We start from the raw sequence: 14,503 nt of genomic DNA, 5'->3' as shown, positions 1-14,503 counted from the left end.
ATGAATACACTAAGCAGATTCAGAAGGATGTAGGCTGCAGTAGGTACTGGGAGATGAAGAAGCTTCCACAGGATAGAGTAGCATGGAGAGCTGCATCAAACCAGTCTCAGGACTGAAGACCACAACAACAATGGCTTTTCTATTATTGTCTTATCAAACTATTAACATGGAACATCTTAGGCAAAACACAATTTCAGTACAACAAATTACATGCCTAATTGATTATGGTTTAATTTCTCTTCAATTATTCAGATATAAATCTCTAACTAATGTGGTTGTCCAGAAATAAGTTTCAGAAGATATGAAACAATGGAAAATACAGGATGGAATGTAAAAATATTAGAGAAGGAAAGTTGCTATACACCATATAGCAGAGATGCTGAGTCGCGATAGGCACAACAAAAAGATTCACACAGTTATAACTTTCAGCCGTTAAGGCCTCTGTCAGCAATAGTTACGCACACGCACACACGTGCGCCCAAACGCAACTTGCACACATGTCTGCAGTCTCAGATAACTGAAAACAACCTGCGAGCAGCAGCACCAGTGCATGATGGGAATGGCGACTGGGTGGAGGTAAGGAAGAGGCTGGGGTTGGGAGGAGGAGGGATAGTATGGTGGGGGTGGTGGACAGTGAAGTGCTGCAGTTTAGACGGGGGGCAGGAGAGAAGGTGGGGGGAGGGGGGGGAGGAAGTAGCCAAAAGGCGAGAAATAAAAAGAAATTAAAAGACTGGGTGTTACGGGAACATAGGATGTATTGTAGGGAAAGTTCCTACCTGCACAATTCAGAAAAGCTGGTGTTGGTGGGAAGGATCCATATGGCACAGGCTGTGAAGCAGTCATTGAGGTGAGGGATATCGTGTTTGGCAGCGTGTTCAGCAACAGGGTGGTCCACTTGTTTTTTGGCCACAGTTAGTCGGTGGCCATTCATCCTGGCAAACAGCTTGTTGGTTGTCATACCTACATAGAATGCAGCACAGTGGTTGTAGCTTAGCTTGTAAATCACATGACTAGTTTCACATTTAGCCCTGCCTTTGATGGGATAGGTGATGTTAGTGACTGGACTGGAGTAGGTGGTGTTAGGAGGATGTATGGGACAGGTCTTGCATCTAGGTCTATTACAGGGGTATGAGCCATGAGGTAAGGAATTGGGAGCAGGGGTTGTGTAAGGATGGATGAGTATGTTGTGAAGGTTCGGTGGATGGCAGAATACTACTGTGGGAGGGGTGGGAAGGATAGTAGGCAGGACATTTGTCGTTTCAGGTCACAACAAGAGGTAATAGATACCCTGATGGAAAATGTAATTCAGTTGCTTCAGTCCCGGATGGTACTGAGTTACGAGGGGAGTGTTCCTCTGTGGCCAGACTGTGGGACTTTGGGAGGTGGTGGGAGACTGGTAAGATAAGGCACGGGAGATTTCTTTTTGTACAAGGTTGTAAGGATACTTACGGTCAGTGAAGGCTTCAGTGAGACCCTCAGTGTATTTTTAGAGGGACTGCTTGTCACTGCAGATGCGACGACCACGGGTGGCTAGGCTGTACGGAAGGGATCTCTCGGTATGGAATGGGAGGCAGGTGTCGAAGTGGAGGTATTGCTGGTGGTTAGTAGGTTTGATATGGACAGAGGTCTCTGCTGTGGAGGTTAACATCTAGGAAGGCGGCTTGTTGGGTTGAGTAGGACCAGGTGAAGCAAATGGGGGAGAAGTTGTTGAGGTTCTGGAAGAATGTCGGTAGGGTGTTCTCACCTCCAACCCAGATAGCAAATCTTCCACTTTGACAGCTGCCCCACATTCCATACCAAGAAGGCCCTTCCGTACAGCCTAGCCACCAGTGGTTGTCGCATCTGCAGTGATGAGCAGTCCCTTTCAAAATATACCGGGGGACTCACTGAAGCCTTCACTGACCGTAATTATCCTCCCAACCTTGTACAAAATATGCCACACTCAGTTTTGTACTTACTTAACATATGCTTCACAGACCCAAAACCGAGCGAGGTGGCGCAGTGGTTAGACACTGGACTCGCATTCGGAAGGACGACGGTTCAATCCCGCGTCCGGCCATCCTGATTTAGGTTTTCCGTGATTTCCCTAAATCAGTCCAGGCAAATGCCGGGATGGTTCCTCTGAAAGGGCACGGCCGACTTCCTTCCCCATCCTTCCCTAATCCGATGAGAACGATGACCACGCTGTCTGGTCTTCTTCCCCAAACCAACCAACCAACCAACAGACCCAAAGATGGAAACATAGTGTCCTGAAACTGATAATCCGAATGAAGGCTCTACTAAAGCAATCATGCCATTCTGAAGTTTATTACTTCTATTATGTATCAAGCTAGATTGCTCAATAAACACATGAAAAGTATGATGGAATTTGAAACATTTAGGGTATACACATCCCCCCCCTCCCCCTTTCTGCCCGAAATACACTGAAGGCAAAATGTGCTTCAAATGCCAGAAGAAGCAATTTGATCACTTCAGCCTTCTGCTGTGATAAGTGTGATCTACTGGGTATAATTAAACTTTCCCTATTTAACATGTTATAACACGGAAACTAATTACGATATGAGTACCAAACTTGTTAGCATTAATGTCCAGAGTATGGGGTGCATGATTTCCATGCGTCACAGTGCCACCATTCAGTTCCCAGGTGCTGTGGTAAGTCGTCTTGACGGACCAGTCGCAGTGCACTTCCTGACGTGTCAGCATGAGCTTGGACAAAAGGAGCAGGGCATTATAGGCAAAGCTCTATTATCAAAACAACAGTAATGCTGCAGCTGCACTTCGAGAATATCACCATCTGAAAGGATTACAGAAGGATCTTCTTTCTCCATCTGCTGTGCAGAGCATGGTGAAGTTTGAGTTTTCTGAAGAACTGGGTGTTGCTCCAGGAAGAGGCCAATGATCGGTTCCGCCACAGGTGGTTGATGAAATTGCTGTTGCTGTGGCAGACACCACTGTGCGTAATTCCCGATCTTCAGGTCCATATTGTACAGCAGCTTGTTCCACAGGACGTGCAACGAAGTGTTGACTTTGCTCTCCACTTTATCACAAGGCTGAAGTTGAAAAGGGCTGGCCCTGGGTCATGCTATGGACAGATGAAGCTCATTTTTGTTTGGCGGATGAGATGAACACACTGAATTGTCAAGTGTGAGAATCTTCACCTTCAGTCACTGTACATGAAGTTCTCCTGTATGGTGAACATGTCACCGTATGGTGTAGACCAAAGACATGCAGCATGACCAGCCAGCGTTACTGCGATTTGCCTTGCTAGCATATCATGCCCACCCTATAGGAGAGAGACGCTTTGAACTCAACAGTATTCGTGCAAGATGGGACCCCACCACACATCGCTCGTGAATTTACCTGCTTCTCTGAAACACATTTGGAAATGATTGAATTATCAGCTGATCATTTCCAAATGCTCGGCTGCCACGATCACCTGATCTCACTCCCTGTGATTTCTGGTTGTGGGGCTACCAGGAGGACAGGGTTTACCAGGGGAACATTCACACATGTGTTGATCTGAAGCACAGCATATCAAGAGAGGTAGCCAGTATACCTACAAACATGCTTCGTTCTGCTGTGCAGAATGCAATCCTGCACTTTCAGACTCTTCGGGACACTGATGGATGCCATATTGAACCCCTTTTTTAGCAGTAATGGTACAAGTATGTAGTAGTACCGTAGCTGAACATTAAAAGTTTTTAAATTTAATTGGTTCTGAATATTTTGCTTCCCCATGTCCTTGACATTATTGCTACCAAGTTTTGCACTTAAATGTTCATTAGTTTCAGTTTTATGATGTGTTGAATAGGGAAAGTTTAATAATAACCACCCAGTATTTGTTCCTTGCTGTAGTCTATAATTCTTCTCTCTCTCTCTCTCTCTCTCTCTCTCTCTCTCTCTCTCTCTTTCCCTTTCTCTTTCTAGCTCTTGTAGTCAACATTGCTTTAGAAATATTTTTATTTGTTAAATGATCGTCTGTCAAAGGACTGTCTTCCTACAATAGCTTTAAGTTATAAGAATTTTAATATAACATTTCAGAACTGTTTTATTAATCCTCTTCCAAAGTACTTTTTTTCCTCATCTCATTTTGCAGTATCTGAGTATCTTTCAATTATAATTATGCCTTTTAACATTTTGGTAAAGTACAGTAACTCTGGTGTGAATTCTTGCAGGTGTTGTCTGCACTCCTGGAATACCACCACCATTAATACCGAAAGTCAATACTGTATTTGATATTCATGTAACAATGGCTTCAAACCCCAGCAACTTTATGGTAAGCAAGACCAAATAATTGTTTAATATCAGTACACAGACCTTTGCTCCCAGATATTAGAATCTACCGTGTGAAAGTAAGCTAACAGCTATGTGACACCAAGAGCATTTTAAGTTTTCTAAATACTAGTTACGGAGCCTTAGTGCTTTGAGGAAGTCGAATGTCGGTGATCATAGCTTCAGTAATTGTGCTTGTTCTAGTTTCATGAATATCAGCTATTGTTTCACTATGGATGAAGATTTTTGTATGTGTCAATTGTCAGTACTATTCAGTAGTGCTATAGAGAGAACCTTTTACCTGCAGGTTATTGATAGATAGTAACAGTTCCCTGTTATGAGGATGTGGGAGACAGAGATAAAAATCTCAATGTGTGTCTGTCCTCATTTTCACAACCGGGGGTGGGAGAGGTCTCAACCTGGGGTCTGGGTGACGTTCCCTTCTTTCTTGATCTTTCTCTCCTCGTCCTCCTCCTCCTCAAGGAGGCAGTACGACACATTTTGCCTCCTGAAGGCAATAACTGGCCAGCAATTCTGACTAATAATATTTGTTTAACAAGTAGTCTACATTGGAGACATCAGCTTTCCTGTAGAGAATCATTACTACAAATGCTAGGCTGCACCTCTAGAAAATTATTAGGTGAAAATGAGTAAGTCAAAATCTACATCTACATCTACATTTATACTCCGCAAGCCACCCAACGGTGTGTGGTGGAGGGCACTTTACGTGCCACTGTCATTACATCCCTTTCCTGTTCCAGTCGCGTATGGTTTGCGGGAAGAACGACTGTCTGAAAGCCTCCGTGCGCGCTCTAATCTCTCTAATTTTACATTCGTGATCTCCTCGGGAGGTATAAGTAGGAGGAAGCAATATATTCGATACCTCATCCAGAAACGCACCCTCTCGAAACCTGGCGAGCAAGCTACACCGCGATGCAGAGCGCCTCTCTTGCAGTCTGCCACTTGAGTTTGCTAAACATCTCCATAACGCTATCACGGTTACCAAATAACCCTGTGACGAAACGCGCCGCTCTTCTTTGGATCTTCTCTATCTCCTCCATCAGACCGATCTGGTACGGATCCCACACTGATGAGCAATACTCAAGTATAGGTCGAACGAGTGTTTTGAACGAGTGTTTTGTAAGCCACCTCCTTTGTTGATGGACTACATTTTCTAAGCACTCTCCCAATGAATCTCAACCTGGTACCCACCTTACCAACAATTAATTTTATATGATCATTCCACTTCAAATCGTTCCGCACACATACTCCCAGATATTTTACAGAAGTAACTGCTACCAGTGTTTGTTCCGCTATCATATAATCATGCAATAAAGGATCCTTCTTTCTATGTATTCGCAATACATTACATTTGTCTATGTTAAGGGTCAGTTGCCACTCCCTGCACCAAGTGCCTATCTGCTGCAGATCTTCCTGCATTTCACTATAATTTTCTAATGCTGCAACTTCTCTGTATACTACAGCATCATCCGCGAAAAGCCGCATGGAACTTCCGACACTATCTACTAGGTCATTTATATATATTGTGAAAAGCAATGGTCCCATAACACTCCCCTGTGGCACGCCAGAGGTTACTTTAACGTCTGTAGACGTCTCTCCATTGATAACAACATGCTGTGTTCTGTTTGCTAGAAACTCTTCAATCCAGCCACACAGCTGGTCTGATATTCCGTAGGCTCTTACTTTGTTTATCAGGCGACAGTGCGGAACTGTATCGAACGCCTTCCGGAAGTCAAGAAAAATAGCATCTACCTGGGAGCCTGTATCTAATATTTTCTGGGTCTCATGAACAAATAAAGCGAGTTGGGTCTCACACGATCGCTGTTTCCGGAATCCATGTTGATTCCTACATAGTAGATTCTGGGTTTCCAGAAATGACATGATACGCGAGCAAAAAACATGTTCTAAAATTCTACAAGAGATCGACGTAAGAGATATAGGTCTATAGTTTTGCGCATCTGCTCGACGACCCTTCTTGAAGACTGGGACTATCTGTGCTCTTTTCCAAACATTTGGAACCCTCCGTTCCTCTAGAGACTTGCGGTACACGGCTGTTAGAAGGGGGGCAAGTTCTTTCGCGTGCTCTGTGTAGAATCGAATTGGTATCCCGTCAGGTCCATTGGGCTTTCTTCTATTGAGTGATTCCAGTTGCTTTTCTATTCCTTGGACACTTATTTCGATGTCAGCCATTTTTTCGTTTGTGCGAGGATTTAGAGAAGGAACTGCAGTGCGGTCTTCCTCTGTGAAACAGCTTTGGAAAAAGGTGTTTAGTATTTCAGCTTTACGCGTGTCATCCTCTGTTTCAATGCCATCATCATCCCATAGTGTCTGGATATGCTGTTTCGAGCCACTTACTGATTTAACGTAAGACCAGAACTTCCTAGGATTTTATGTCAAGTCGGTACATAGAATTTTACTTTCGAATTCACTGAACGCTTCACGCATAGCCCTCCTTACGCTAACTTTGACATCATTTAGCTTCTGTTTGTCTGAGAGGTTTTGGCTGCGTTTAAACTTGGAGTAGAGCTCTCTTTGCTTTCGCAGTAGTTTCCTAACTTTGTTGTTGTACCACGGTGGGTTTTTCCCGTCCCTCACAGTTTTGCTCGGCACGTGCGTGTCTAAAACGCATTTTACGATTGCCTTGAACTTTTTCCATAAACACTCAACATTGTCAGTGTCGGAACAGAAATTTTCGTTTTGATCTGTTAGGTAGTCTGAAATCTGCCTTCTATTACTCTTGCTAAACAGATAAACCTTCCTCCCTTTTTTTATATTCCTATTAACTTCCATATTCAGAGATGCTGCAACGGCCTTATGATCACTGATTCCCTGTTCTGTACATACAGAGTCGAAAAGTTCGGGTCTGTTTGTTATCAGTAGGTCCAAGATGTTATCTCCATGAGTCGGTTCTCTGTTTAATTGCTCGAGGTAATTTTCGGATAGTGCACTCAGTATAATGTCACTCGCTGCTCTGTCCCTACCACCCGTCCTAAACATCTGAGTGTCCCAGTCTATATCTGGTAAATTGAAATCTCCACCTAAGACTACAACATGCTGAGAAAATTTATGTGAAATGTATTCCAAATTTTCTCTCAGTTGTTCTGCCACTAATGCTGCTGAGTCAGGAGGTCGGTAAAAGGAGCCAATTATTAACCTAGTTCGGTTGTTGAGTGTAACCTCCACCCATAATAATTCACAGGAACTATCCACTTCTACTTCACTACAGGATAAACTACTACTAACAGCGACGAACACTCCACCACCGGTTGCATGCAATCTATCCTTTCTAAACACCGTCTGTACCTTTGTAAAAATTTCGGCAGAATTTATCTCTGGCTTAAGCCAGCTTTCTGTACCTATAACGATTTCAGCTTCGGTGCTTTCTATCAGCACTTGAAGTTCTGGTACTTTACCAACGCAGCTTCGACAGTTGACAATTACAATACCGATTGCTGCTTGGTCCCCGCATGTCCTGACTTGGCCCCGCACCCGTTGAGGCTGTTGCCCTTTCTGTGCTGGCCCAAGGCCATCTAACCTAAAAAACCGCCCAGCCCACGCCACACAACCCCTGCTACTCGTGTAGCCGGTTGTTGCGTGTAGTGGACTCCTGACCTATCCAGCGGAACCCGAAACCCCACCACCCTATGGCGCAAGTCGAGGAATCTGCAGCCCACACAGTCGCAGAACCGTCTCAGCATCTGATTCAGACCCTCCACTCGGCTCTGTACCAAAGGTCCGCAGTCAGTCCTGTCGACGATGCTGCAGATGGTGAGCTCTGCTTTCATCCCGCTAGCGAGACTGGCAGTCTTCACCAAATCAGATAGCCGCCGGAAGCCAGAGAGGATTTCCTCCGATCCATAGTGACACACATCAGTGGTGCCGACATGAGCGACCACCTGCAGATGGGTGCACCCTGTACCCTTCATGGCATCCGGAAGGACCCTTTCCATATCTGGAATGACTCCCCCCGGTATGCACACGGAGTGCACATTGGTTTTCTTCCCCTCTCTTGCTGCCATTTCCCTAAGGGCCCCCATTACGCGCCTGACGTTGGAGCTCCCAACTACCAGTAAGCCCACCCTCTGTGACTGCCCGGATCTTGCAGACTGAGGGGCAACCTCTGGAACAGGACAAGCAGCCATGTCTGGCCGAAGATCAGTATCAGCCTGAGACAGAGCCTGAAACCGGTTCATCAGACAAACTGGAGAGGCCTTCCGTTCAGCCCTCCGAAATGTCTTTCGCCCCCTGCCACACCTTGAGACGACCTCCCACTCTACCACAGGTGAAGGATCAGCCTCAATGCGGGCAGTAGATAGTAACAGTTCCCTGTTATGAGGATGTGGGAGACAGAGATAAAAATCTCAATGTGTGTCTGTCCTCATTTTCACTTGACTTTACCATTCTAATTAATCTGAAGTCTGGAATTTCACCTGTCTCACAATTCAACTTGAAAAATATTTTGTACATGCATATAAATGTTAAGGTAATAATCATAGTCATGTTCACTAAATCATAAATCTGATAAGTGGAACAGCATGTTGCACAACTACCATTGAACACCTGAAAACTGGGCATTCACATGATGTGCCTCTCCATTGTAGAAGTTGATGTAATGTTACTGTTGTTATTTTATGCAGGGAGATTTAAAGTTGCATATTTAGGGACTTGGGTTGTATGCACTGCATAAATTACCTTATTTGAGACATTTTCACTTATCTTTTGCGGACGTGCACAGGTTCAAACATTGTTATAATTTGGTCTGATATAATAAACTTGCAACTGGTACATTTACTGTGCCCCTGCACCCTCTCTTTTCTTACCTCTGATTTCGTGTCCAATGCAATTGGTCTTTAGCTGGAAATTGGACACAAGTACTTTATCTTCCAAATTCTACCAAATGGTAGAACAAACTACTACTTCATATCTGCATATATTCATCCAACAATTACACATTGAAAACAAGTCGTGCAGTGTGTGTCTCCATATAATATTTGACATTACATGTGTTAGGTACATCAGATTTGATGTATCATAGCAAAGAACTCGAACTACTATTACTTTTTGTCTTGTGATTTAATTTCTGAGTGTCATGAATGTCCGCCTTTTGTGGAGCATGGTGTAACTCCAAGGCGGGGTTGGTTGCAAGGAGAAACCACCAAACCAACATATGCTGCAACGCTTGAGCCACTGCTAGTGTTGCCCCATCTGGTATAAAGATTACGTCCCTCCTCACTTAATTACATGCACAGCAAACCATATGCATGTGCAGCCTTACCAGGTAAACCAATGGAAAATATTTTTGTGATTGACGATTGTCATTCATCGGTACTATTGACATGGTGCAACACATCACTTTAACAAATTGATAGGGTAAACCAAGAGTTAACAATACCTTTTACTGATATTATTTCTGCACTTCCATGCTGAGATGTTCCTGGAAAGGCAGTGGGGGTAAAAACTTGGTGCAGTATGTGCCTTAATTCTCACATTTTGGCATTGTTTATACTTGGTGTGAGCATTCAGTTATGACTTCTATTTGATAAAATGAAGATCATTGTACCCCATACTTCCCTAACTTCAGCTTGTGCTCTGCCCCTGATAATGATGTCAACTGGATATTAAACCCTGATCTTCCTTCCTAACTTTGTTGAGCCCAGTATCTCATCAAAGCTGTGATGTTCATTATTCATCATTACAGTCTACTGTCCTTACAGCTTTGAAGGTGAAAGAAAACTGAAATTTTTGGTTAGTTTTTAAGACCATTATTGTCGTAAGACTCAAATGGTAATTTACCAACAAAAAATGCAAATAAATTTAGAAGGAAACAATGGTACTAATAATGTTAACATTTACTGTTAAGTTATTACACATTGTAAAAGTATGTACAGCAGTTTGATATTTGGATGTAAGATGTTACTGTTACTTCTGAATGATGAATTTTTGGATAAAACATTGTTGTATAGTCAGTTAAATATAATAGATTCTGTAAAGATTGAAGTTTGTCACTGAAGCATGTTGTGGTGATACAGAATAATCCAGATAGAAGTACTTACTTTATTCTCGTTAAAATTGTGTGTGTCTTCAAAAATAAAGAATATTCAGAAATTCCCATTACAAACTTCTTGGACTTAAAGAGGGGAGTGAATGTATAATATATTGAATTCGAACCCCTTGTTGGGAAAAACACTGTTTCTGTGCTATAACCATTTGAAAACGTGTCGGTAACGCTACCACCTGTACAGGTAATTAATTTGGAGTAACCCAGTACAACACTTGTTTTCCAGTTTCACTCATTAATAGCCATAGAAATTGCTTGTGTACTCCTTGACATGTTCTCTTCAACATGATACAGTACGGCCTCTTGCAGTTTTGATGTGTGGTGTTTCGTTGGAGCACCACAACTATGCCTGCTGATGATGAAGATACACTTTGTAGAAGCCATTACATAATTTTTGTGAAAAATATATGTGATGGAATCGGATGTTGTGGAGAATGATCTTGATAAAGCCAACCAGCAACTCTTCCATAACTGTGAGCTTCGCCATTCAGAAAGATTGTGTAGGTATAGCCTGCAAACATTTACTGTGCCATGTTGCTCTAACACACACAGACATGTGACTGAGGCTTGAACCAGGTCAGAGATAGGGTAGACATCAAATGGCAGAGGCCAGTCTAATGTAATCACCTTCCATCATGACTACTGTGTTGCATACCTATCTAGCAAATAAGTTTTCAAACAGCTGTAGCAGGGAAACTGTATGTTGCCCCTGTTCAGAATATTATGTGCTCCACTCTGCAAGTCATAGAAGCTAACAATGGGAATTTCCGAACACCTTGTACATCTTATTCCAGTTATAATAGCTAAAATAAAATTTTCCGGTTGTGTTTCAGGTACAAGCTTATGAAAACCTTGCAGCACTTGATGAAATGATGGACAAACTCCAAGAGAGGTACAATGAAATTGGTGGTAGCTCAGTTCCACAAAGTGTAGTTGAGGGAGAATTTTATGCAGTTCTTCATTCTGACCAGCTCTGGTACAGGTAATTAATTTCCTACAGCTGGTAGTTTTGTGCTGTTGTCATTCATTTTTATGGTGGTAAGAGGTAGTATAACTGTTATACATTGTTTTCATTTTCGTTCTATTTCCTTCAGTCAGTCTCTCCATTAGTTTGGTTTAATAATCAGTAAACGCTCCCTTGTATATTTATGACTTAGCTGAATTTTGGTGAAAAGACACTTCTGTGGATGTTCTATAAAATTAAGTGATTACTCTGGAGATAAGAGTATTAGCTAATTTTAAAGAATTACAGTCAGAGTGACTACTAAAGAATTACAGTCTTGAGTGAGTGAGTGAGTACTAAAGAGTTACAATCAGTGAAAGAGTACTAAAGAGTTCGAATCAGTGAAAGAGTAAAATCAAAGAAAGAGTTGTTAATATGGAGCAAATTGTAACACTCGCTTGCTGTGACACAAACAGCAACTGTCTTGCAGGATTTTTAATTTTGACCATATGTTTGTCTAATGGATACAGGGTATCGTACAGTAATTTTGGATGTATGGTAATTTATAGAAAAACTAAGTAGGCTTTTACTTTGGGGATAATGAAAGTAGTAAAGTTCATATACAAATGAAAAATTGACTGGTCGCCAGCCCAACTAGGCACATTAATTTGAAAATTGAATATTAATTGTTGTAGTGACTTTCATTAAGATTCCTTTTGAATAGCACACTGGATAGACACGAACACAGGGCTAATCTAAGATGTGGGTGGCAGTAGTTACCATTAATGCACAAACCAGTAATCATAGAAAGCAAAATTGTACGTCACTCATAATAATAACAGTTACAGTCACGATCCTCATGTGACCCAGTACTGAGATGTTACTGCAGGAAGCACTGAACTAAAGTTGGACATGGAAATGTTTCTGACTTAACTGACATCTAAATACCACAAATAAAATTAAATAATACTACAATTACTCTATTTATACTCCCATTTATAGAAAGGTATCAGCTTTCTTTAGTAGCGATAATATTCCAATTATCTTTTTAATCCCCCCCCCATATGGCTGTACAGTAGGTGCAACCACAACGGAGGGGTATCTGTTGAGAGGCCAGACAAACGTATGGTTCCTGAAGAGGGGCAGCAGCCTTTTCAGTAGTTGCAGGGGCAACAGTCTGGATGATTGACTGATCTGGGCTTGTAACATTAACCAAAACAGCCTTGCTGTGCTGGTACTGTGAACGGCTGAAAGCAAGGGGAAACTACGGCCGTAATTGTTCCTGAGGGCATGCAGCTTTACTGTATGGATAAATGATGATGGCGTCCTTCTGGGTAAAATATTCCGGAGGCAAAATAGTCCCCCATTCAGATCTCCGGGCGGGGACTACTCAGGAGGGTGTCGTTATCAGGAGAAAGATAACTGGCGTTCTACGGATCAGAGCATCGAATGTCAGATCCCTTAATCGGGCAGGTAGATTAGAAAATTTAAAAAGGGAAATGGATAGGTTAAAGTTAGATGCACTGGGAATTAGCGAAGTTCGGTGGCAGGAGGAACAAGACTTTTGGTCAGGTGAATACAGGGTTATAAATACAAAATCAAATAGGGGTAATGCAGGATTAGGTTTAATAATAAATAAAAAAATAGGAGTTCGGGTAAGCTACTACATACAACATAGTGAACGCATTATTGTGGCCAAAATAGACACGAAGCCCACACCTACAACAGTAGTACAAGTATATATGCCAACTAGCTCTGCAGATGACAAAGAAATTGAAGAAATGTATGCTGAGATAAAAGAAATTATTCAGACAGTGAAGGGAGACGAAAATTTAATAGTCTTGGGTGACTGGAATTCGGCAGTAGGGAAAGGAAGAGAAGGAAACGTAGTAGGTGAATATGGATTGGGGCTAAGAAACGAAAGAGGAAGCCGCCTGGTAGAATTTTGCACAGAGCACAACTTAATCATAGCTAACACTTGGTTCAAGAATCATAAAAGGAGGTTGTATACATGGAAGAAGCCTGGAGATACTGTCAGTTTTCAGACAGATTATATAATGGTAAGACAGATTTAGAAACAAGGTTTTAAATTGTAAGACATTTCCAGGGGCAGAAGTGGACTCTTACCACAATCTATGGTTATGAACTGTAGATTAAAACTGAAGAAACTGCAAAAAGGTGGGAATTTGAGGAGATGGGATCTGGATAAACTGAAAGAACCAGAGGTTGTACAGAGTTTCAGGGAGAGCATAAGGGAACAATTGACAAGAAAGAGGGAAAGAAATGCAGTTGAAGAAGAATGGATAGCTTTGAGGGATGAAGTGGTGAACACAGCAGAGGATCAAGTAGGTAAAAAGACGAGGGCTAGTAGAAATCCTTGGGTGACAGAAGAAATACTGAATTTAATTGATGAAAGGAGAAAATATAAAAATGCAGTAAATGAAGCAGGCAAAAAGGAATACAAACGTCTCAAAAATGAGATCGACAGGAAGTGCAAAATGACTAAGCAGGGATGGTTAGAGGACAATTGTAAGGATGTAGAGGCTTACCTCGCTAGGGGTATGTTAGATACTGCCTACAGGAAAATTAGAGAGACCTTTGGAGAAAAGAGAACTACTTCTATGAATATCAAGAGCTCAGATGGAAACCCAGTTCTAAGCAAAGAAGGGAAAGCAGAAAGGTGGAAGGAGTATATAGAGGGACTATACAATGGTGATGTTCTTGAGGACAATATCATGGAAATGGAAGAGGATGTAGATGAAGGCCCCAGGAGTAGACAACATTCCTTTAGAACTACTGACAGCCTTGGGAGAGCCAGTCCTGACAAAACTCTACCATCTGGTGAGCAAAATGTTCGAGACAGGTGAAATACCCTCAGACTTCAAGAAGAATATAATAATTCCAATCCCAAAGAAAGCAGGTGTTGACAGATGTGAAAATTACCGAACTACCAGTTTAATAAGTCACGGGTGCAGAATACTAACTCGAATTATGTACAGACGAATGGAAAAACTGGTAGAAGCCGACCTCGGGGAAGATCAGTTTGGATTCCGTAGAAATATGGGAACACGTGAGGCAATACTAACCCTACAACTTATCTTAGAAGCTAGATTAAGAAAGGCAAACGTACTTTTCTAGCATTTGTAGACTTGGAGAAAGCTTTTGACAATGTTGACTGGAATAATCTCTTTCAAATTCTGAAGGTGGCA

The 14,503-nt window shown here is 42.2% G+C and overlaps 1 protein-coding gene across 2 annotated transcripts in view; it reads left to right on the top strand.

The window, feature by feature from the left end:
* Positions 1–14,503, top strand: part of LOC124602664 (tudor domain-containing protein 7A-like) — a 192,789-nt gene that overhangs the window by 153,616 nt on the left and 24,670 nt on the right. For both annotated transcript variants that reach the window (XM_047136338.1, XM_047136337.1), the window contains exons 17-18: positions 4,176–4,276; positions 11,185–11,333. In XM_047136338.1, coding sequence (XP_046992294.1) covers positions 4,176–4,276; positions 11,185–11,333 — 250 coding nt within the window. The remainder of the gene's footprint in view (positions 1–4,175; positions 4,277–11,184; positions 11,334–14,503) is intronic.

This window comes from Schistocerca americana, chromosome 1 (genome assembly GCF_021461395.2).
Source record: "Schistocerca americana isolate TAMUIC-IGC-003095 chromosome 1, iqSchAmer2.1, whole genome shotgun sequence".
NCBI classification, from domain to species: domain Eukaryota; kingdom Metazoa; phylum Arthropoda; class Insecta; order Orthoptera; family Acrididae; genus Schistocerca; species Schistocerca americana.
This window is presented reverse-complemented; position numbering and strand designations above follow the sequence as displayed.